Source organism: Heterodontus francisci, chromosome 17 (assembly GCF_036365525.1).
Source record: "Heterodontus francisci isolate sHetFra1 chromosome 17, sHetFra1.hap1, whole genome shotgun sequence".
Classification (NCBI taxonomy): Eukaryota; Metazoa; Chordata; class Chondrichthyes; order Heterodontiformes; family Heterodontidae; genus Heterodontus; species Heterodontus francisci.
In genome coordinates, this window is record NC_090387.1 from 62258336 (window position 1) to 62284685 (window position 26350).

The 26350-nt window shown below is 42.9% G+C and overlaps 1 protein-coding gene across 1 annotated transcript in view; it reads right to left on the reverse strand.

The window, feature by feature from the left end:
- cfdp1 (craniofacial development protein 1) overlaps positions 1–26350 on the reverse strand; it is a 270776-nt gene that overhangs the window by 227022 nt on the left and 17404 nt on the right. The window contains exons 2-4 of the mRNA XM_068049505.1: positions 20109–20223; positions 18869–19049; positions 13238–13362 (exon numbers count right to left, since the gene is read on the reverse strand). Of these exons, the coding sequence (XP_067905606.1) occupies positions 13238–13362; positions 18869–19049; positions 20109–20223 (421 nt within the window). The remainder of the gene's footprint in view (positions 1–13237; positions 13363–18868; positions 19050–20108; positions 20224–26350) is intronic.

The following is a 26350-nucleotide window of genomic DNA, read 5'->3' on the forward strand; positions in this document are numbered from 1 at the left end:
TCGCTGCACTCCCTCTATAGCAAGAACATCCTTCCTCAGATAAGGAGACCAAAACTGCACACAATATTCCAGGTGTGGCCTCACCAAGGTCCTGTATAATTGCAGCAAGACATCCCTGCTCCTGTACTCAAATCCTCTCACTATGAAGGCCAACATACCATTTGCCTTTTTTACCGCCTGTTGCACCTGCATGCTTACCTTCAGCGACTGTTGCACGAGAACACCAAGGTCTTGTTGCATATTCCCCTCTCTCAGTTTATAGCCCTTCAGATAATAATCTGCCTTCCTGTTTTTGCTACCAAAGTGGATAATCTCACATTTATCCACATTATACTGCATCTGTCATGCATTAGCCCACTCACTCAACTTGTCCAAATCACCCTGAAGCTCTCTGCATCCACCTCACAATTCACCCTCCCAACCAGTTTTGTGTCATCTGCAAATTTGGAGATATTACATTTAGTTCCCTCATCTAAATCATTATTATGTATTGTGAATAGCTGGGGTCCTAGCACCGATCCCTGCGGTACCCCACTAATCACTGCCTGCCATTCAGAAAAAGACCTACTCTTTGTTTCCTGTCTGCCAGCCAATTTTCTATCCATCGCAATACACTACCCCCAACCCCATGCGCTTTAATTTTACACGCTAATCTCTTATGCGGGACTTTGTCAAAAGCCTTCTGAAAGTCCAAATAAACCAAATAAGAGAACTAAGTGACTGAGTGAAACAACAGGGCACAGAAGTGTCGCCACTTACATTTTTCCTTAATGCTCAAAAAAAACCTTCCTGATTAAAAATAAGCAGAACATGTTTATTTCCGAGTTGCACTTTATTAAATAACAAGACAGACACAGCAGATGACCAGCTGTTCCTGTAAATATCCTAGAACAGACTGCCCACAGTCACTGACTGCTCAAAGCAAACTTTGACTAAAAACGTTCTCTCTCAAGAACGGGAGAATACTCAGGCTCAAAAGAGATAACATACCCACAATAACTCACCTAATTACAAATAAAAAAACAAAAAAAAGTTGATGACATTTTTCCTTGAGCATCAGCAGAACACTGTTCCAGACAGGAGTGGGAAAAGAATGACGAACTACGAGGAGGAACTTCAAGACGGAAGAGTCCCATGATCATCTACTGGATGACAGATCTAAACACTATCAAAAATGAAACACAAACGAATTTAAAAATAGGTTATTGACCTTGTGTTTTTGTTTAACTGGGGTTTATCCTCTGTAGAAATTAAAGGTGGAAATCAGAAACAGAAAATGTACAATAGATCAGCCAGCATTTGAAAGAAAAGACATTTAATGTTTCAGATGAAACCTAATAGGATCTTATTTGGTTTTCTCTTTTAGATGCTGTTGAACCCACTGCATATTTCCAGCATTTTCATAATAAATGTATGTAATGCAAGGGAAGTTATTATTGGGGAATGGAACACTTGAGTATCCAGCAGCAAACATTTCCTGGTCAAGTAAAGCACAGTCAGATGCAGATTATCTGTCTAATCTCAAAACAATACTTTGCACGGACCAAAATGGCATTCTTCATTCCCCATATCATCCAAATGAACCAGCCAATAATTCAAAGCAGTTTTGTGGTATGAGCACATATGCACTTGGAGCCTGACTGAAACTGCCAAAGTTCATTTTGTAAAAGGACTGTTACAGCCGCCACACATTGCAACTTTAAAAGCTTTAACCCTGTATTGGACCTACCACAATGCCAACCGTTCTAAGGACATTTAAGCTCAGTCCAAATCCAAGGGAGGGGCAATAATGCTCTCAAGTGCATTTGCTCTTCACTACTGAATTATCCCCTTTTCTCCCCATCCACTTCTTGTGCTGTATAAAAACCATGGACATAAATCAGCGCTCCATCTTTTTAACTAATGCAGCTTGCAGGGCTAATCATGCCTCGGACAGAGTGAATGTAAAGTTTTTCACAATTCACAAAATCCAGAAAGTAATGGGAAGGAGTCAAAATTATACATGAACAAAAAACTTCAAAGGATTAAAAACACATGAAAGGTAGGTAGCTTTACTTTATTCCTTGATTTGATCATTCTAAACCTACATCAGGACAAAACCACAGCTCGGCTTTCATCTGTGACCTGAGCCAAAAACCATCCCATTGTGGTGGGATAAAAGGCAAAGGAGGCTTTTATTTACTATCCTTTAGTATTAATGCACTAAAGAGTATCTTCTTTGGAAGATAAAATGTAAATTATGTTTGATGAAAGTAAGGATAGGTCAATCAGCCATATTACAGATCGAGACTAAGGCAATTCTTGGCACTGAAAGATGAGGAAGCCATAGATGCCACAATAAACTTCAACAGTTCTGGGCAGCTCCCAGCTTAACAATCTTTCAATCTTTATCATAGCAAACACATACATTCTGCACCTATTGACAGTAGCCAGTAGAGAAATGGAAATACTTCAAATTTTATCTAGTCAAATAATGTTTTTGTCTTATTGGCAAGTATAAAATGACTCAAGTGAAAACTGCATTCAATCTCCAAGAAATTTGCAATGGGAATAATTGTGGCTCGGTGATCCATTGGGCAAGATGAAACTTTAAAATCTCAAGCAGATCTTCCACGATGTTGCTCACCATGAACAAGAGGCTACACAATTGCAAGCAGGTTTGTTTCTCACTCTCTCAATTAGGGTCAGGAGTTAACAAGCTATGTTTAGCCACATAGGTAATTTCAGTGAAGCCAACCCATTAATGCCAGCTACAATATCAAACTGACAAAAAACTACAGAACTCCACCTTTATTATTTGACTTGTATTGTATAAAGTATTGTATAAATCCTTGGCATCAGGTGGCAGGACTGCATCTCCAACACAGAAGTCCTCGAGGCGGCCAACATCCCCAGCTTATACACACTACTGAGTCAGCGGCGCTTGAGATGGCTTGGCCATGTGAGCCGCATGGAAGATGGCAGGATCCCCAAGGACACATTGTACAGCGAGCTCGCCACTGGTATCAGACCCACCGGCCGTCCATGTCTCCGCTTTAAAGACGTCTGTAAACGCGACATGAAGTCCTGTAACACCGATCACAAGTCGTGGGAGTCAGTTGCCAGCAATCGCCAGAGCTGGCGGGCAGCCATAAAGGCAGGGCTAAAGTATGGCGAGTCGAAGAGACTTAGCAGTTGGCCGGAAAAAAGACAGAAACGCAAAGGGAGAGCCAACTGTGTAACAGCCCCAAAAACCAATTTTTTCTGCAGCACCTGTGGAAGAGTCTGTCACTCCAGAATTGGCCTTTATAGCCACTCCAGGCGCTGCTCCACAAACCACTGACCACCTCCAGGCGCTTACCCATTGTCTCCCGAGACAAGGAGGCCAAAGAAGAAGATTGTATAAAGTAAAAAAAAACGTTTATAATGTTGCATAAACTTGCATAAAGTAAAAAGTTTTTCTAAAGATAGTTTTAAACATTAATATTTGCCTAATAGTTATTTCCACATTTCCGTCATGGTTATTGGTACATACTGCAATATTCCAAATTAAAAACTACATCTCCTTTCAAAAACAGTCTAACTACAATATCAAACTGGAAGGCCATCCAATGCTTTTAGGGTGTCATCTTTTAATAACAGAAGATAAGATTAAACAAATCTACATTTCCTCTTCACCAAATATCTCTGACACAATACTCAATATTACTGAAATGTTCTGCTAAAATAAACGTGTTTAAATTCAAGACCATCATTCAGGAAATCCTGCCAAACTTGAAACAAATGGTACAGTGCTTCCAGGTGCTTCCATACTTTTTGCTGTTGTTTTTGAGTTCTTTCTCAAAAGGGAGAAGAAACTGCAGCATTAAAATATATAAAATTAAACAATGCCACAATCTCAAAGCTTCACTTGTTACAGATCTAACATGCTGTATTCGCTAAACACTAAATAACTTGTGTCATGTGCAGAGAAGCTAACCATAAAGAAAATTCCAAATTGTTTTGTAAGTTACCTCAGATAAAGCTCCTAGGTTTATGTCTTACTTTACTTTGATGTTACACAAATTCAAATGACCATAACTACTTCTATTAATACATCCCTGAGGGGGTTTTAGTCCTTCAAAATCAACAACAGGATTAGACAAATAGCAAGTCCTGCTTGGCTTTGTACAGTCAGTCTCGCTTATAGTCAATCATAAAAATAATCTGAGAGTTGTAGACATAGAAGTAGAGCGGAATTTTAGTTGTTAACTTTGTTGAACTTCTTGAGCTAACAGCGTTCAATTGGGATGTCCACTGAATCAAACTTCAGGTCTCTCAAAGAGCCAACATAATATTACAAAATATTTTAAATACAAAAGGTGCTGTTGCATATCTAAATGTAATAATTTTCTTTTGTATGTCTATTATGTTACAAACCTCATGTCCAGTAGAATCCTCATGTCAGGAGTGCACAAACTCCAAGATTGTTCACAACATTAACCTAAGTTGAGCTAAGTTTCCAACCTCACCTCACTCCATCACAAAGACCACCTACTTCTACCTTGAACATCACCTGCCTCCATCCCTGTCTCAGCCCAGATGCTGCTGAAACTTTCAACTTTGTCACTTCTGAACAGAAGTATTCCATTGCTTTTCTGGCTTCAATATACTTCAACTCATGCAAAGCTTTGCTAGCCATAACCCATTACACACCAAGTTTCACTCACCAATCAGCCCTGTCCTTGTTGAGGTACCTTGGTTCCTGGCTCTTAAACATCTCAAATTTAAAAATCTCATCCCTTTTGTTTAAATCCATTAATTATCTTACTCATCCCCATTTCTGTAAACTCCTCCAGCCTTATGACCCATCCTGAATTCTTTGCTCCTCTGACACTGGCGTCTTGGGCATCACACCACTGGCAGTCATGCCTTCAGCCAGTCAGGCCCACTCTCTGGAATTTTCTCCCTAAATCCATCTCTCTCTCCCCACCTCCCTCTCCTCCTTTAATCCCTCTTAAATTCCACCTTTTCAACATGCTTAAAATCTAACACCACGATCCAGGCGTGCATAAAAGGCAACTTCAAAAGCACTTGCAAAAAAAAACAAAGAAGTTCTGTGTTGAAAACCTATCAATTCAGACACTGCATATGAAATTAACGCTACAGAAACAAGATAGATTCAAGGGCTTTTGCCAATGGGAGTATAACACATTCCTGCTGATGGTTGAGGAACAGCTGTTCTTATTGGACCAACACCACCAATACAGCTAAAAAAAATCTCATCCACCAATCTGTGGAGAGAGAAACAGAGTTACCTTTCAGGCCAATGACCTTTCATCAGAACTTTTCATTATCAATACGATTCTTCTTTTCCTTCCCCATCCAACCCCCAACCATTTCTTAACCATCCTTATGGTCTCATTCTCATTGCACTTGTCAATTGGGTATCAAATTTAAGACAGTACCATGAACGCACATTCTCAAGGAATTGATTTGAGATTGTTCAATGTGTTTGCCATAGGTGCCTTACAGCCAGCAGAGGGGGGAAACTTTTATGGAATCAGCTTGAGGTGGACTGGATTTCATGCCCTTGACATGGAAGGTGCTAAATCACTACCATATCCAGTCCCCCGAAATACTGTTATATTTCAATTGGTAGAGACAGGAACAGAGGAGAGAGAAAGAACTTAGGCTGAATTTTACCGGCCCCTCGACCTCGCGGGTTGGTAAAATTCAGCGGGGAGAGGCCCACCTCTACCCGCAACATCGAGAAGGGCCCGCCGCATATTACTGGCGGTGGGGGGACCTGGGTGCTACCCCTCCCCTCCCTCCGTCTGGTGGCAAGCCCTTCATCTCCATATTTAAATTAACATTGATAAGATGTAAATATACTTACCTGCAGTTGCGGCTATCCCACGCCCATTTTGTGGCCGTCATTCGTGCTCCGCGTGCCTTTGAAACTTCACACGGAGTTCTGAGGTGAGAACCTGGTTTGGGGGTGGGGGGGGAGGAGAATAAAATTTTCAGGGTGGGAGGGGTGGAGGAGCAGGAAAACAATTTTGATTGGATGTGGGGATGGTGGGAAGGGGTTGAAGGGCAAAAGATTGAAGGTTGTGGGGGGGGAAATACCAGTATGTGAAAAAGCAAACTGTTGGTCATTTCGGGCAATGAAATGACCATTGTGGGGGTTGGGGAAGGGCCTCCACATCTTCATCACTTCTTAATAAAAAAAATTGCACTTGGGTACCTGTAAATAAGGAAATTAATCGTAAGGGCTTAAAGTCCTTTAAAAAAAAAGCACTGGTGCCGGTGCCTGCATGGGGGCACCAGACTCCGTTGCCCAGGACGCAGCGGCCGCCCCCTCTACGTCGTCGGGGGCAACCGCTCCACCCCCTCCATTTAAACGATCCCCCGTGCGTAATATCGTGAGGGCTCCTCGGCGGCACTTCCGTGTCAGAAGGCCGCCAAGTTGAAAGCACGCTGCCGCGGAGTGCGATTAAAATTCAGGCCCTCATTTATGGCTTTCTTATTCGAGATCTACATAGAAGGTTTTGTGGGATGAATCCCTTACTAAACAAGTGAACTTCTTGGATACCAGCTAATCCACTGACAGCAATAATGCTGCCATGATATTTTTTCACAAGATTAGCCAAAATGAAAATTAATGTTGTCATGTAAAGCCAGTGATAGCAACTGCTGAATTAACAAGTAGTTAGCTCACTCCTTCATTAACGCACCCTGCCAAATGCAGCAGCACAACCGCACAGATGTGATCCCTTCAAACTGAAAGGTTGAGCAACCAGCAATTATTTAATTATTGCAGCTAAGCACGCTGTTGATGGAAGCAGAAACAAACACAGAAAATGCTGAAAATAGAGCGGGTCAGTCAGCATCTGTAGAATGGAAGTGCAAGTTAACACTTTAGGTTGAACTCTCCCTCAGTTCTATTCTAAATGTTACCCGACTGCTGTGAATTTCTGTTTGTTTCAGATTTCCAGCACTTGCATTTTAATTTGGTAATGGAAGGCATTTCCTTAGATACTTGCAGCTGAATTATATTTCAGCTATTTGACAACCAACTCCCAACAACATTGCTATTTGAGTCACTTTGTGTAGGAAGATGCAACTTCTGTTTTAAAAACAAGTTAAAACAGGATTCAAGGGGAATGTTGCCACCTACTGTTTGCACCATCTATTGTCTTCCAAACAAAAGGGAACTGCAATGTCAAAAGTGTACACGTAGCATTTAAGTATAGGCTGCCAATTAACTCAGTATGAGCCATCCCACATTTTATTTGGAGAATTAATTGAAGTGTCTTATCTTCAGGTCCCCTGCAGAAAAATGATACACTCGAGACACTATTACTTGTTTTGCAGAACTTAGGAATGTCCAGGACCAAAAACAACCATTGTGATCCAACTGGACAGTCCCAGTACCCTTATCATTCTGCATTAATTGTTTACCTTCACGAATTTGCTGACACAATAAATTCCTACTGTTGTTCCAGGCAGTCCATTCCATCTTGAGCCCGACATTCATGGGCTTTTAAAAGGAAAGGCATACCATAACTGCATAGTCAGTAGCAAAATAACAAAAATGAGCGATTCTACTAACAGTCAGTAAAAACAATACTCAATGGACTAGCTACCCAGTCAGCTTCAACACTTAAAATAGAGACAAACTATCACCACCTATTCCCAATCACCAGCAGCTGGACTTTGCTTTCCAGGCAGCACAAAGTACATAAGAACACACTTGGATTCAATATCATGTACCTCACCCTAGATCTGAGTGAAATGGAACCAGTTGGCTTAAGGTAGGCTAGGTTTAAAATCGAAGTAGTAAAATCCAATTGCTTCAAATTCCTACTCACAGAAATCAAAACCATGCTTAACACACTGATCAGAAGGGGGTACGCAGGAAAAATTGTCTGATGGTGGATTTTGTTAATTATTTTGTTTATTTTTGCATTTTTATAATAGGCTACTCAGACGAAGCTTTAAAGCTCCAAAGGAAATTGTTGTATAAAGTAGTTAATTTACTTCAAGATGTACCAACAAGAATACAGATACACAGAGCAGTGGCAGATGGAATTTAATCCTGAGAAGTGTGAGGTGATGCATTTTGGGAGGACTGACAAGGCAAGGGAATATACAGTGGACAGTACGACCCGAGGAAGTACAGAGGGTCAGAGGGACCTTGGTGTACTTGTCCATAGATCACTGAAAGCAGCAGAAGTAGATAAGGAGATTAGGAAGGCCTATGGGATACTTGCCTTTATTAGCCGGGGTAGGAATCGGAAAGTTTCCCGATCCAATCTGGAATCAGACAGGGCTGTCCTCTCTCCCCGATCTTGTTTGTTTGCTGTATTGAACCCTTTGCTGAGTATATTAGGAAGGATGCGAGCATAAGAGGGATGACAATCCCAGGCAGCGGAGGCACTCAGGTGAAAACCTCCCCGTACATGGATGACATCGCCGTCTTCTGCTCGGATCTGCTGTCTGTGCACAGACGGATGAGCATCTGCGACCAGTTCGAACTGGCCTCGGGAGCCAAAGTTAACCATGGCAAGAGCGAGGCCACGTTCTTTGGGAACTGGGCTGACCAATCCTTTGTCCCCTTCACTGTCAGGTCAGACTACCTGAAGGTGCCTGGGATATGGTTCGGAAGGGCCGGGGCGTGCACCAAAACCTGGGAGGAGCGAGTAGCCAAGGTACGACAAAAGTTGAGAATGTGGGGGCAGCGATCTCTCTCCATTGTGGGTAAGAACCTGGTCATCAGGTGCGAGGCGCTCACGTTGTTGCTGTACGTGGCGCAGGTCTGGCCCATACCCCACTCCTGCGCTGTGGCGGTCACCCGAGCCATTTTCCGCTTCATCTGGGGATCTAAAATGGACTGGGTCCGGAGGGACATGATGTTCAAATCTCTGGATAAGGGCGGGAAAAATGTACCCAACGTGGCCCTCATCCTGATGACCACCTTCGTGTGCGGCTGCATCAAGCTGTGTGTAGACCTCCAGTACGCAAACTCCAAGTGTCACTACGTGCTGAGGTTCTATCTGTTCCCGGTGTTGCAAAGGATGGGCCTGGTCACATTGCCGCGGAACGCTCCATGCAGTTGGACCGTGCCGTACCACCTATCCTTCGTGGAGCAGTTTCTGCAGGAAAACACCTTTGACCACCAGTCCATCAGGCAGTGGTCTGCACGGAATGTCCTCAAGGCCCTACGGGAAAAGGAGACGGGAGATCCTGTCGGATGGTTCCCCGAACAGACCATCAAAGTCATTTGGCGGAATGCCTCATCACCAGAACTTTCAAACAAGCACCAAGATGTAGCTTGGCTGGTGGTGAGAAGGGCCCTCCCCGTCAGATCCTTCATGCGCGCCCGAAGTCTCGCCCCCTCCGCGCAATGCCCCCGCGATGGCTGTGGTGGGGAAGAGACGGTTGCCCACCTACTCCTGGAATGTGTCTTTGCAAAGCAGGTGTGGAAAGAGATGCAGTGGTTTTTGTCGAGGTTCATCCCAAGCAGCTCTGTAACACAGGAGTCTGTGCTCTACGGGCTGTTCCCAGGGACGCACACCAAGACAAACATCAACTGCTGCTGGAGGACTATCAATTCAGTGAAAGATACCCTTTGGTCTGCCAGAAACTTGCTGGTCTTCCAGCGCAAAGAGTTGTCCATGACCGAATGTTGCAGACTGGTACATTCCAAGACTACGTGCTGAGGGACGCACTAAAGCTTGGGGCAGCCGCAGCAAAGGTTCAATGGGGAAAGACCACAGTGTAAGGTCCCCCCACCAAGCTGAACTGAGGGGGCTGGATCTATGGGAAACCCCTCGAACTGTATCGGAGAAATTTTGTGTGCTGTAAATGTAAAAATGTATATGGCATGACAATGAAATGGAAGGGTTGTGAGGCAACTCATGATTGTATTGAAGGAAACTGATCACCTTTGCACTGTTTGTATTTTTTGACTTGATGCTGTTTTAAACTGTTTGGGAATGTAATTTTTACAGATTGTGTACAGTTCTGGTTGCCACACTATAGGAAGGATTGATTGCACTGGAGAGGGTGCAGAGGAGATTCACCAGGATGTTGCCTGGGCTGGAGCATTTCAGCTATGAAGAGAGACTGGATAGGCTAGGGTTGTTTTCCTTAGAGCAGAGAAGACTGAGGGGGGACCTGATTGAGGTATACAAAGTTATGAGGGGCACGGATAGGGTAAGATAGGAAGAAATGTTTTCCCTTAGCGGAGGTGTCAATAACCAGGGGGCATAGATTTAAGGTAAGGGGCAGGAGGTTTAGAGGGGATTTGAGGAAGAAGTTTTTCACCCAGAGGAATCTGGAACACACTGCCTGAAGGGGTGGTAGAGGCAGGTACCCACACAACATTCAAGAAGTATTTAGATGAGCACTTGAAATACCATAGCATATAAGGATATGGGCCAAGTGCTGAAAAATGAGATTAGAATAGAGAGGTGCTTGATGGTTGGCACGGACACGATAGGCCAAAGGGCCTGTTTCTGTGCTGTACAACTCTATGACTCTATGATGTAGAGCCCTCACCTTCAACCACTGCAAACTACAATGTGGTTTCAGTTGCCTAGCAACTGTCCAGTCTAACTGAGCTCAGAACTAAGTCAGGTTTTCTCGGTTATATGCATGCAGTATAACTATATCTGCTGGGACACAACGGTGAAAAATGGGCCAATGCCTAAAAACAGGTAATCAAAGTATCGCCAGCGCCTTTATGTAGACAGCAACTTGCAACTCAAACTATCACTCCAAATATTATGTGCCTATGCTTGAACAAACAACCTCATCCATCAAATTAATGATGAGTAGCACTATTAAGCCATTGTTTAAGTTGTATATGTGTATTATAATTGGTACATTCGTGCAATGCTTGGGCATTAAAGGGTTTAAAATATTAACCCGTATGCTGGTAGAGGTACGTGGGCAACAGGTAGGTCTGGAAAGGGGTACACAATAAAATAAAGTTTGGGAACCTCAGACAGACAGGCAATAGGCACACATCTAATTGCCACAGAATGTATTTGAAAATACTTTATTCAGAATCCACTGAACTCATTTTTATGAACTCCAAAATACTGTAGGTATGCTAGGTAGACAAATATTTATAAAAAGCACTGTTATTAAATGTTCAAACTAGCTTTTGCTTACTAAGTACAGAATCTGTAAAACTAGATGCTGCTACCCTCTTGTGGTAGCAAGTCAAAATTTATGCTTCAATATCATACAACAGTGCAAGAAAATTGTAAGTTAAGTCAGTTTTTCACGGCACAACCAAATCCATTTTTTAAAAATATAGATTTCAACTTCATGACCTGGATTAATGGTCATCTGCCATTTGACTCATTGACAAAGAACAAGGAACAGGATTCCCCAAGGGGCACCCAAAGTCGTCTTATGTGGTGTAAAATCAAATAAACCATTAAATAATTTCTTTACTTACACGATTATGCTCTACTCTGGTTTCTCATATCTAGAATATTTTAATTCATTTTTATAACTCAATTCGTAAATGAGTTAGGATCATTAACTATGAAAACATACCTTCTTTCCTGCCATTGTCCCAGGCTTCAATCCCTCTTGAATGAACCCATGGCTTCCCTCTGTGCCTTCCTTGGCATTTTTTGCTGGGCTAACACAAGACCCATTGCTGGTTCTGCCAGCAAATTGCTCTATCCTCCACTCTTGGTGGCAGCTTCCTCTTTTGCACTCCTCAGGGATTTATCTAACTTGGCTTTACTAATGCTCCTCCCACAGATTAACTATCATCACCCCATTCCATACATCCCTCCACAATATTCATTCTCTTACAAGTAAGCTCTTGCCATTCAGAAGCCCATTGTATTGCCATCCTGGCACTGACAGAAACACAAATATCAACTGGAGACGTCTTGATCTTTTCCTTTAAGTGTCTCACCCTCAGCTATTACTCCAGGATCAACCTAGAGAGCAAGTAGAACCCAAGATTCTTGACAACTCTTTAAACACTCGCCTCCAACCCCATTCTACCAATCCTCACTTCAAATATCAAAATGTGGAGAGTCTACTGATTACTTAATCTGCAAGAATAAGACCATTTGCTCAGTTGTCTCTGTGATTTTCTTTCCTCTCTGCACACCCCAACCCACCCCCAACTCCCCCAGTTAGCAAGAATTATATCTGATTTTATCTCTGTCTAGGCTGGAGACAATGAGGTCAGCTGTGGTACTCCAATTGTTCTGGGTATTGATTCAAACTGGAGATCTTCCAGACATCACAGGGCCACAAGTGCATCTAGTAACTGTACTGGAAGATTAATTTTGATAATATGTCTTCAAGTGCCTGCCTTGGCTTACTTGGATCTATACTGCTCTTTCTATTATTCTGCAGAACCAGTCAACTATGCTTACTGTGCTGTTACAGCTGCAAGATATATGAACCACCAAATGTAGTTAGTAGACAGCCAGACAGAGAATGAAAAGAAGATCTGTATTCCATACTTTTAATTATTTTGTCCACAAAACACCATCTCAGCAGGAGGTGTGTTATTTGTCTGCTGTAACAGAATTACCTGAATATACTATTCTGGCTGTGTGCAATTCACCCCTTGCATGGAAATTGCACATGCTAAATTGTGTGCCATAATTTACAGACATTGCATTTCTGTGCTCACTGAAACAGGAGGTGTTTTTGCCAAGGTTGAACACTTTCTGCTAACTCGAACACAATGTCTGAATCAAGCACCCTCAAAGTTCTTTGCAGCACTCAATAACAGAATAAACTTCAAAACAAAAAGCGGTCATGTGGCAAAGACTGGCCCACATTAGATTACTTTCACATCATATTCATGCCAAAATAAACTTTAAAAAGTGAAAGCATCTATTAATATAAATGTTTTGAGAGAATCTGTCACACTTCAAAGTTTTCAAAAATACACATTTAAAAAAAGACACTTTGTTTTTTTGAACTTTACAAGCAACTGGCAATCCACAAACTTCTCTTGCCAAACAGCAACCAATTGACCTCAAGAACAGTTAAGATTACAGATTACAGAGACAGACTAGGTTAGTAGCTAAACATCATAGTTGTGTTTCAGATCGCAGACTCTTCAGACCTGAGAACAGCTGATTAATAATGTACAAAAACTACTAGCAGAATCTGGACAGGAACAATCACTTTAGAACTTTATGCCTCCTTTACTGTTAAATTACAAATTATTGGCCAGAATACAGGTATGAATAACTATCAAAACAAAACCACTTACTTAACTTCTTCTCCAGCAAAATCAAACACCTTTGTAATTTTGACTTTTCCAGGTGCTTTTGGCTTCTCTGAGTCTTTCACTACATCCTGAGGTTTGCTCAACTTCTCCTGATCTACTAATATGCCCTATTCAGGAGAGATAAGAAAGGAAAATTACACGCATTTCAGCTCCCCATCCAAATAACATATGGTAATGACTGCAAAACCATTGAAACAACTTTTGCAAGTCATATACTACAGTACAATTGCTGCCTAAATTAGCAGATAAAAATACAATTTTTTAATAACTGTCTGCATCTTGTGAGGGCCCTTTATCAAATTAATGATAATTCTGTTTTGGTTTATTAAAAACATTCCATGGTTTAGGTTAATTCAGCTCCCTTGTATTACATTCGCCCAGTCACTTAGAGTCGTAGTCATAGAGAGATACAGCACTGAAATAGGCCCTTCGGCCCACTGAGTCTGTGCTGACCACCAACCGTCCATTTATACTAATCCTACATTAATCCCATTTCCCTCTCAGATCTCCACCTTCCCTCAATTCTCCTACCACCTACCTACACTAGGGGCAATTTACAATGGCCAATTTATCTGTCAACCCGCAAGTCTTTGGCACGTGGGAGGAAACCGGAGCACCCGGAGGAAACCCACGCGGTCACAGGAAGAACTTGCAAACTCCGCACAGGCAGTACCCAGAACCGAACCCGGGTCGCTGGAGCTGCGAGGCTGTGATGCTAACCACTGCCACTTATTAAAAGGAAGCTTAGTTGTAGTTATAACCTGAACAGAAATTATTTTAATACTTATCAGTCTTAATAACTAATGCAAACATTTCCACTTTCATAACTTATGATTAGCTGTTTTTAAAATAAGCTTTAAATCAAAATAATCTTTAAAAATCTGTGAAAGTTTAAGGGTGTATTTCATGTAAAGCTGAAGACAAATATTTACGAAACTTGAAATGTTTCTAACAACAGCTGAGTGATGACACTCTGCTTTTTAAAATACATTTTTTTTTTAAAAAAGCACACAAACTGCTGTACACATATACTTACCTGTTAAAAAAAAATATTTAAGTCTCCACACCCCATGCCCCCTCTGCACCCCCTACCCCCACCGAGAAAAACCTGGTCATGGAGGAGAAGCACGATTATTACTAAAACAACAGAAATTGCTGCAGCGCTGAGGAGACAGCAGAGGGTTCTATCCAGTTAGGTTGGCACCAAGTGTTTTTTTGGGCAGTCTTGTGTTACGACCAAGGCAGGAGGATTGCACGGTCTTTTCCAGTTCCACTTCGTCACAGGTCACAACATTTTTTTTTTAAATGTTTACCCAGTTACCGATGCAGTCAATCATATATTCGACTCTTTATCCCAGAATAAAATACACCAACTAGGTTTCTTTAATAAACAACATTATTAGTTTATTATAAAACAAGACTCAACCAGTAATGAAGCAAAGCATTAACACACAGATTGAAATATGAAAGTTCTCCTTTTTAAATTCCCCACATACAAACTGAAAAAAATACAGAAATTCTCTCTGCTGAGGAATATTACAAAAAAAAGGCAAAAAAGAATATTTTGGCCAAATACTTGCTAATTCTTGAAGAAAAAGAGAAGATATGGAAAGATGTCAGTCGTCCTTTTTGGTCAGGCGCCCCAAATACGCCTAGATGGCTGTCACTGGGATCTTTCTAGAGCAGTTCTTTTCAAGCGTCATTGAGGATCAGTTTGACAGGCTTTTCAGGAGAAATGCAGCATCAGTTTCTCTATTTCTTACACTCGATTTTCAGGATGTTCTCAAGGAGATGGACGAGGGTGAGCTGATGGTGGCTGTTCCCTTGGCTGGTTTTGTCCAACTGTCTTCAAAACAATTCACACCCCAACACACTCTCCAAAGTGAAAACAAAAACAATATCTCAAGAGTCGAGCCTCCCGAACCCTATAAATCTTGACTTGTCACTTCTTGGTAAACATCTTTCCCAGGTCACCAAGATTTCTGTTGTTTATTGCTTAAAGCATATGACTTCCAGCAAGGCTGTTTTTAAACAACATATCAGTGTCCTTTCAATGAACTGTCAACAACAAAGCAAAGTCCAGTTTCTATGAAATCTTCAGCCTGCCAATGAATCCAGCTCCACAATTTAAGCATATGTTTTTGAGGACTTACATTTAACAAAGAATATAGAGGCACTTTAATAACAATTGTTACCTACTTGCTGATAAATGTCCCCACATGGTAAAAAACCATTTCCATGACCATTTCCAATCAGTAACCAGAATGGACCCATCCATTCTAAGTATTTACTAATTCGCACACAACCAGAAATAAGTACATAAAAGTTACATTCATTAGACAGAACAACCACCCAACATCTAAAAATATGAGAACACACATTACAAGGAATTAAACACCAATTATTTTTCAATTAGGTTTAGCAGAATTCTAGACTAAAACCTGCAAAGCAAAACAAGAGATAACCAGAGCCATTCTGACAGGAGTGGTGCAGAGACAAATTCTTGGACAAGGTTTCATAGGATTTTGAAACAATAAAAAGACAACAAACAAGGAACAGAACAAAGATCAAGGAGAGGGAGAAAAAAAACAAGAGAAAAAGTTTATAGGAGCTCATAAAGAAAAAAATTGTCAACTATGAAGTCAATGATTAATCATCACTGATGCAACGATCTAAATAATAGAAATATCATGAAACCAAGGAGTCACCTTCCCCACCTCCCATGGCTCAGTGAATTCAGCCAACGAGTGGGTGAGTCACACACATAGGGAAGGCACCAAGTAAGACCCCTGGTCTATACAGAGTTGATCTCAGCTTGAGAGCAATAAATGTACTACAAAGGGTCTCAACAATCCTGGGATGGTGTAGTGTGGGGAATTAGAAAAATCATTGTGGTGGTTACCCAGCAACTCTTTCTCGAGGAGTGTGGATGTTGGACAAGAAGATCGGAATGGGCCTCAACTGCAATTGTCCCCTGCAAGTATGATGTTCATCATCAAGGTTCAATTCAGCTGGTAGCAATATCAATATCTCTGAATCAAACCGACAATGATTCAAGTAATACATCAGGACCAGGGCATGTAACCGACGTTGACATTTTGGGGCACTACCAAGGGAGTGTTGAATTGTTACCGGTGTGGTGTTTGAATGGGATGTTAAACTGAGACTCGTTGCACCTGTTAGGTGAATGTAACATATCCATGTTACTAATCTCATTTGTAGTTTGCAGGGCTTTTTGTGGGCAATTAGTGGTCAAGCTTCCCTCTGACAACAGACAATGCTCCTGAAGTAGACCATTGGTGGCAAAGTGCTTTAACATGATCTAGGACATCCCTTTCTTTGGGTGAGGTGCTACAGAGTGTCAGGTACCACACCCCAGCAGGCAGTCAACACCTTCAGGCCAGCAGTGGAGCAGAGGGGAAAAAGTAACATGGAATTCAAAACAGAATGACAAATCATGCATAAACACATTTGTAACATCATATGGAGCAGGATTAGTCTACTGAAGTCCATTCAGTGATTACCTACAGCAATAGCCCAGTTTGAATCCTGTGTTAGCAATAGAGATACGGTTGTGGCCAATGGCCCCCATTCACCCAACTGTTGAAGAAAGCATTTGGCATAAAATGTCTGTCTGCATGTTGCTTCTGGTTAACAGCTTTGAACAATCCAAAAACAGAGGAAAAAAGAAAAGAATGATTGAAATCTACTAGTAAGTATCGAGGTACCCATTATTTAGAATTGCACAGCAATTCAGACAGATACGCTTCCCCATTAAATTACCATAACAATTTACTGTAGCTTTCAAAATCTGCTTCAATCATTGTGTGATAATGTTAGAACAAGCGGTTTCTCCCTTGCAAAAACTGCAGCAGTAGGAGGGCCATTTAAAAAATATTGGCAGTTTGTAGATAATGCTTTGAATTTGTGTGTGACTTTGTTCTGAAATAAAACAAGATCCCTTTATTCAATATGTAAGTACTTAGATGAGGAAATCCCAATAGAAACTGTAATAATATCAACACTTCACTCAAAATTGCTGTAGGCATCAGAACATTTTCAGCAGTCTCCAGCTTCGTACTCATATTTTCAAAAATGCCCCAAAATATTTAAGACCTTTGCCAAAATTACAGAGCTCAATTCTAGATATCCACAAAGTAGGGACTAGTATGAGAATGATTTTAACAGGTAGAGGGATATTCTTGCTTAAAGCCCAGGTGTGATTGCTCAATGATCAGGTAAGATCCAGTGATCTCAGTCGCAGTACACACTATAATGCAGTGGTTATGATATTGGAATACTTTTGAACCGACGCCCACATCCAGGGAATAAACACTTTTTTCAAAAATTACAAAAGGAATTATAATGAACAGGCATTTGAGAAAGTGATATTCCAGTACATGGCTGCATATGCACGTCACACACTTATATTCAGAAAGCCCCATTTCATCATAATTATGATCAGGAACTCCTGGATTTGCCCTTGGTCCCTCCTATTTCTCATCTCCATGGGACCCCTCAGCAAAATCATCCGAAAACGCATCGCTAGGTTCCACACGTACGATGACCGCCCCAGCTCTACCACACCATTAGCTTTCTTGTTGACTCCTTCGCTGCCTCTGTTGTCAGTTGGCTTGACCGACATCCAGTCCCTGATATGCCGATTAGGAAGATCAATGCCATTACCTTCGATCCACACCATTAATTCCATTCCCTATCTACGAATTTCACCCATCCTCCATGGTCACTCAACAAGACTGTTTGCAACCTCAGCATCCTATTTGACCCTGAATTCAGCTTCTGACCCCATATCCTCGATTGCCAACACTGCCTTCTCCCACCTCCTTAACATCACCTGTATCTGCCCCGCCTCAGCCCATCTGCTGCTGAAAGCCTCATCCATCCTTTTGTTACCTCCAGTCTTAACTATTCCAATTCTCTCCAGGCTGGCTTTTTATCTTCCACCCACCATAACCTTAAGTCCATCAGAAACTCTGCCATCCACATACTAACTCACACCAAGTTCTTTCACCCATCACCCCTGTCTCCCCCATCGTCTCCTGGTCCCTGGATGCCTCCATGTTAAAATTCTCATCCTCGTGTTCAAGTTTGTCTATGGCCTCGCCCCTCCCCATCTCTGCAACATCCTCCAGCCCTAGAATGGACTCCTCCAAGCCATCGCCATTGCCTTTGCACGGCCAAGGCAGCTGTGTCTTCAGCTGTTTAGGCCTGGAGCTCTGGAATTCCCCGACTTAACCTCTTCACCTCTTTCTCCTCCTTTAAAACCCTTCTTAAAACGTAACACATTGGCGAAGCCTTTGGTCACCTGTCCTAGTGTGTCCTTCTTGGACTCAGTGTCAATCTTTGTCTGATTACACTCTTGTGAAGTGCCTTAGAATGTCTTACTGCGTTAAAGGCATTGTATAAATGCAAGTTGTTAATAGTTTACAAGGACTCTCAGACCTGTGCATTATTAAACAGGTCTTCAGATAAAAAAAAAATCTCAAAGCCAAAAGCAGCTTTCTATATTTTCTCTCATGCCATTAACATATGTCCTGTAGCACCTATGTTTATTCTCCTAGTTTTATGATCCAGCTCGGTGTTTAGCATTACCTCTCTGCTGAAAGTTGGAGTCGTGGCTACAGGTTTAGACTTATGCCCAACATCACTCAGGAAGCTGGCCCAGAGGTCATCAGCTTTCTTCTTTTCCTTCAAATCCTCGTCAGCAGTATGGTCACCCTCCCCTTCTCCTTCATCATCACACTCTAAAGACAGTTCCTCTCGGTTTCTTTTGCTGTCAAACAAGAGCATAAAAGTTAAGATTGGAAGTACACCTCTCATACACACTAGATCTCTTCTAGGAACTTCTATACAAGGTAGGCTAAATTCATTAAAAACAAATAAATAAAGTTTATACTTTCTATTCCGTACTCAGCTTTGTCCTGTGGAATGTATCAGGGTTAAATACAGAGATTGCAGCATAAGGAATTACCAGGTCACCAAACCGGGGGATGACAGATTGGGTACCGCAGTTGCCTCAATACTAAAGGAGGAATAGAGAGCTGTCACAGCAGTAAATAAGGTCAGTAGAGCAGCAAGATTGAATGAGGTCCGAGGGGGTTATCTGCTGGAGAACAGGGGGATTAAAAGGTGACATAAGAGGCAGACTGGAAGAGGAAGCATGCTTCGGACCAAGGGGTAGCAAGTGGGGTGGGGCAGAAAGAAGAGAAGTAGGGAAGACACAGGTTAAGGGCCGTAGTAATATGTGCACATAAGGGGACTTAAGAGGCTTTAGATTACACTGAAAATTGGCAGAGAACTAAGCACAGCAGGAATGTTCTCAGAGTTGAAGCTTGATGACAAGAAATAACCAACGGAGTGATTTAGGAGTTAAAGCCTGACTTGAAGATAGGATACTGTACAGATATGATTGATATCTGAGTGATCAGTGTCATGAAGCAGAGTACGGAAATTCCAATGCAGGCTGTCAGACAGCAAGCAACTTGCACTTATATGGCACCTTTAATGAAACAAAATACTTAGAGGCATTCCACAAGAGAAGGTTGAGGGGGCTAGACACTTTGGAGGAGTTAGAGAAGAATTAAAGAAACGATTGATGATCAAAGAGGTAGATTTTGGTGACAGACAGCGCTATAAGGAGACGACAGAGTTAGAAAGGGAATTGGAGTGTGCAAGGACATAATGGCACTGCCACTGGTGGCGACAGAAAGCAAACACACAGTAAGCCAGTGTCAGAATATTCTAAATTTGGCTTTCAGTATGAGACCAGGGTCAACATTACCACATGAAGGCCTTGCACTCAGTGCTATCCCATAATAGAGAATCTATTTACCTGGAGATTACATTTCCTGTTTTCTTCAGGGATTTTTTTTTCTGAGGTTGTTCATCTTCATCTAGATTATCTTCTTTCACCAGGTCGTTGACATCATCTTCACTATAATCTTCATCTGTAAACAAAAAGTATTGCACTCACTCTTTTTGCATATTACTAAATTAAAATAGATACAGGATCAAGGCAATTTTCCATTTGATTTAGAAAAATGCGGCAATATTCTGGAGGTTGGTACATTTCTTATATTAATGGTACTGGACAAAATAAACCAACAGAGATGCGAAGGGGAGGACAGATAGTTTCTTTGTGGGGGGAGTTGATAAAAAGGCAGATTGTTGTGCTTCTCACTTCTGATCTTGCTTGATCCTCATCCTGCACATCACATGGGTATAAGAAACATCTTTACAAGACTCATAGCTGCCAATATCAGAAGTGGGTTGTAGTTTGTCCCAGGACCTGTACGGTTCTCACACACAGAACAGATTTGGATATAAGCACAAGAATAACACAGTGTGCTAATAGTCCCTACCGCTTACACTGTCCTTGCTTATCCAGGACAGCTGCCCACATCAGGCTAACCATTTGTCACCAGCACAGGCATCAATTACAAAGGGATCGCTTAAACAGTATTAAGCATGCCAACTATTTCAGGCAATTCACACTACCTCAATCAATTGTTTGCACCTCATTAAAGCATGATTACCTTATTGACATGTCTATCATTCTTGGATGTCAGCAATTTTGATCAGATAGCCCCTCTGCCTCTCTTATCACGCTCCGTCACCTCCCCTTCCTCCCTATTTGCATGTAGCGACACCCATAAGCCATCATTATGACAGACGCAGTGCTGGAGGAACCTCAGCCTTTGCCCTTATCCAACAAGTACAACGTTCTTGCTGCCTGGGTGGATAAGGACAAAGTCTGCAAGCTGGATGGACAAACTAGCCATGACACCTTGGTAAAGGAGGCTATTCAAATGGGAGGAGGGAAAAAGCATGGTGGTAGTGGTAGGGAACAGTATAGTCAGGGAGATCGATACTGCTCTTTGCAGTGACCGGGAGTTCCAAAGATTGTGTTGCCTGCCCTTCTCTTCATAATTGGAGAGGGAGGGGGAGGATCTACTTATTGTGATCCATGTAGGAATCAACAGTATAGGTTGATCTGGAACTTAGAGAATTTGAGGAACTAGGCCCAAATTAAAATGCAGAACCTCAAAGGTAATAATCTCTGGATTGTTGCCAGAGTCACTCGCAAGTTAGCATAGGGGCAGAAAGATTAGATAAATGTATGGCTGAAAGAGTGGTGTGAGAGGAAGGGGTTTCAATTCATGGGTCACTGGCACCAGTACTGAGGCAAAAGGGAGCTGTTCCATTGGGACGAGCTCCATTTTAAACTGGGGTGGGATCAGGGTCCTGGCAAATCAAATAAGATAGAGCTTTAAGCTAATGGAGGGGAGCAGGAGTGGGCAGTGGAATTGGAAATGGGTAAATTCAAAAGCAGTAAGAGAAATGTCAAGGCTGTAAAGCAGAGTAGCAATTTGGGTAAAAATAAACAGAATGGGTCAGGAGGAACAGAGAGCTTAACAAAGGTAAGAGGGTATTAATGAGTAAGGTGACATCCGGGAAAAATAGTAAAAATTAAAAATAAAGGCACTATATCTAAATGCACATTTGCTACAAACAGATGAATTAATATAACAGATAGAAATTAATGGGTTTGATCAAATTGCCATTAGACATGATTACAGAGCAAAATCTAAAAGCCAAGTATTTGGGAAGAGATCAGCAAAACAGAAAAGGAACAGGGAGGGGTAGCTCTGATAAATAAAAGAATGGGATAAAAACAGTGAAGAGAAAAGATCTTAGCTTAAAAAAATCAAGATGTGCAATCAATCAATGTGGGTGGAGCGAAGAACAGCAATGTGTATTTATAAAGCTTCTTTTATGTCCCAAGGCACTTCACAGGAGCGGCACAGCGGTTAGCACCACAGCCTCACAGCTCCAGCTGTCCCGGGTTCAATTCTGGGTACTGCCTGTGCGGAGTTTGCAAGTTCTCCCTGTGACTGCGTGAGTTTTCACCGGGTGCTCTGGTTTCCTCCCACAGCCAAAGACTTGCAGGTTGATAGGTAAATTGGCCATTATAAATTGCCCCTAGCATAGGTAGGTGGTAGGGGAATATAGAGAAAGTGGGGATGTGGTAGGAATATGGGATTAGTGTAGGATTAGTTTAAATGGGTGGTTGATGGTCGGCACAGACTCGGTGGGCTGAAGGGCCTATTTCAGTGCTGTATCTCTAAATAATAAAATGTGACATAGACCCACAAGGAGATATTAGGGCCGATGACAAAAAGCTCAAAGAGGTTGGTTTAACGGAGCGTCTTAAAAGGAGGAGAGAGAAGCAGAAAGGTTTAGGGAAGGAATTTCAGTGCTTAGGACCCACGCAGCTGAAGGCACAGGCAACAACGGTGCAGCAATTAAAATTGGGCTTGCTCAGAAAGCCAGAATTAGAGGAGCAGGAGATTAGAGGTAGGGAAGGGCAAGGCACAGAGGGATTTGAAAACAAGGATCAGAGTTTTAAAATCAAGGCGGTGCTTAATTGGGAGGCGGCATGGGGCAGAGAGCATAGGGATGATAGGTGAACAGTACTTCATGAGAGTTAGGACACAGGCAGCAGAGTTTTTTTTTTAAATTTGTTTATGGGATATGGGCATCATTGACAAAGGGAGCAATTATTGCCCCCACAATTTTCCTCCACACAAGATCAGATGACAGGTTGTTCAATCTTGCCCGTCTAAGAGCGAAGACCAAAGTACAGAAAGTCCTCATCAGGGAACTCCTCTTTGCTGACGATGCTGCATTAACATCTCACACGGAAGAGTGTCTGCAGAGACTCATCGACAGGTTTGCGGCTGCCTGCACCGAATTTGGCCTAACCATCAGCCTCAAGAAAACGAACATCATGGGACAGAACGTCAGAAATGCCCCATCCATAAATATCGGCGACCACACTCTGGAAGTGGTTCAAGAGTTCACCTACCTAGGCTCAACTATTACCAGTAACCTGTCTCTCGATGCAGAAATCAACAAGCGCATGGGAAAGGCTTCCACTGCTATGTCCAGACTGGCCAAGAGAGTGCGGGAAAATGGCGCACTGACACGGAACACAAAAGTCCAAGTGTATCAAGCCTGTGTCCTCAGTACCTTGCTCTATGGCAGCGAGGCCTGGACAACGTACGTCAGCCAAGAGTGACGTCTCAATTCATTCCATCTTCGCTGCCTCCGGAGAATACTTGGCATCAGGTGGCAGGACCGTATCTCCAACACAGAAGTCCTCGAGGCGGCCAACATCCCCAGCATATACACCCTACTAAGTCAGCGGCGCCAGAGATGGCTTGGCCATGTGAGCCGCATGGAAGATGGCAGGATCCCCAAGGACACATTGTACAGCGAGCTCGTCACTGGTATCAGACCCACTAGCTGTCCTCGTCTCCGCTTTAAAGACGTCTGCAAACGCGACATGAAGTCCTGTGACAGATCACAAGTCATGGGAGTCAGTTTCCAGCGATCGCCAGAGCTGGCAGGCAACCATAAAGGCTGGGCTAAAGCGTGGCGAGTTGAAGAGACTTAGCAGTTGGCAGGAAAAAAGTTAGAAGCACAAGGAGAGAGCCAACTGCGTAACAGCCCTGTCAACCAATTTTATCTGCAGCACCTGTGGAAGAGTCTGTCACTCTAGAATTAGCCTTTATAGCCACTCCAGGCGCTGACCCATTGTCTCTCGAGACAAGGAGGCCAAAGAAGAAGAAAGAAGATTGCCCATCTCTGATTGCCCTCGAAACACTGCAGTCCATGTGGTGAAAGTACTCCCACAGTGCTGTTAGGTAAGGGGTTCCAGGATTTTGACCCAGCAATGAAAGAAAAGTGATATATTTCCAAGTCAGGATGCTGTGTGACTTGGAGGGGAACTTGCAGGTGATGTTCCCATGCTCCTGCTGCCCTTATCCATCAGGGTGGCAGAGGTCAGGGGTTTGGAAAAGTGCTGTTGAAAAGCCTTGGTAATGGTATAGATGGTGCACACTGCAGACACGGTGTGCCAGTGGTGGAGGAGTGTATGGAGTGCCAATCAAGAAGGGTATTTCATCCTGGACAGTGTTGAGGTTCTTAGTGTTTTTGGGGCTGCACTCATCCAAGCTCGTGAAGATATTCCATCACACTCCTGACTTGTGCCTTGTAGATGCTGGATAGGCTTTGGGGCTTTTAGAAGGGAAGTCACTTGCCACAGAACATCCAGCCTCTGAGCTCCTCTTATAGCCACAGTATTTATGTGGCTGGTCCAGTTCAGTTTCTGATCGATTGTAACTCCAGCACATTGACTTTGGGAGATTCAGCAATGGTAATGCTGTTGATTGCCACGGGGAGGTGGTTAAACTCTAGCTGGAGATGATCGTTCCTGGCATTTACTTGTCACTCATCAGCCCAAGCCTGAATGTTGTCCAGGACCCCTGCATGCAGGCACAGACTGCTTCATTGTCTGAGGAGTTGCGAATGGTACTGAACACCATGCAGTCATCAGCCAACATCTCCACTTCTAACCTTATGTTGGAGGGAAGGTCATTGATGAAGCAACTGAAGATGACTGGGCCTAGGACACTACCCTGAGGATCTCCTGCAGCTGTTAGGCTGAGATGATTGGCCTCCAACAACCACACCATCTGCTTTTATTCTAGGTATGGCTCCAACCAGTGGCGAGTTTTTCCCTCCAATTTCTATTGACTTCAATTTTACTGGGGCTCAAATACCACAATTGGTCAAATGTTGTCTTGATGTTAAGGGCAGTCATTCTCAACCCACCTCAGAAATTCAGCTCTTCTGTCCATGTTTGGACCAAAGTTGTAATGAGGTCCAGAGCCATGTGGTTCTGGCAGAACCCAAACTGAGACTCAGTGAGCAGATTCCTGGTAAGCGATGGTCAATAACACTGTCCACACCACCTTCCATCACTTTGCTGATGACTGATAGTCGGCTGATGGGGCAATAATTAGCCAAATTGGATTTGTCCTGCTTTTACTGGACAGGACATACTTGGGCAATTTTCCATATTGTTGTGTATATACTACTGTTGTACCTGTGCTGGAACAGCTCAGCTAGAGGTATGGCTAGTGACAGAGCACAGGTCTTCACCAGGACCACCGAGATGTTTTCGGTGCTCATAGCCTTTGCTATATCAAGTACACTCAGCTATTTCCTGATATCATATGGAGTGAATCAAATTGGTTGAAGACTGGCATCTGCAATAGCAAGGATCTCAGGAGGAGGCTGAGAGGATCATTCACTCAGCACTTCTGACTGAAAATGGCTGCAAACACTTCAGCCTTACCTCTCACCCTCACATGCTAGGCCCAGCCATCATGGAGGATGGAGAATTCTCCTGTTTGTTGTTTAATTGTCCATCACCATTCTCAACTGAATGCGGTGGAACTGCAGAGCTTTAATCTGATCTGTTGGTTGTGGGATTGCTTTGCTGTATCTATAGTATGCTGCTTCCACTGTTTACCATGCATGTCTTCCTGTGTTGTAGCTTCACCAGGTAGGCACCTCATTTTCAAATACACTTGTGCTGCTACTGGCATGACTTTCTGCACTCCTGATTTAAGCAGGGTTGGTCCCCTGGCTTGATGGTAATGGTAGAGTAAGGGATACGCTATGCCATGAGGTTACAGATTGTGTGGAATACAATTCTGCTACTGCTAATGGTCCACAGCACCTCATGGATGCCCAATTTTGAACTGCTAGATTAGTTTTGAATCTATACTATGTGGCATGGTGGTAGTGTCAGACAACACGATGGAGGGTGCCCTCAGTATGAATTCAGGACTTCGTCTCCACAAGGTTTGTGCAGTGGTCACTCCAACCAATATTGTCAGGGATAGATGTGTTGGTGACGCATAGTTTGATGAGGATGAGTTCAAGTAGGTTTTTCTTTTGAGGTGGTTCCCTCAATACCTACCACAGACCCAGTCTGGCAGCTGTGTACTTCAGGACTTGCCAGCTCAGTCAGTAGTGGTGCCTGCTGGTGCGACAGGGCATATCCAAGGATGCTGATGGAATTGTCTGGGATAGTGGATGAAAGGTATGATTCTGTAAGTATGGCTACGTCAGGCTGTTGCTTGACCAGTCTGTGGGGGCAGCTCTCCGGCTTTTGGCACAACTCCCCAAATGTTAGCGAGGAGGAGTTTGCAGGGCCGG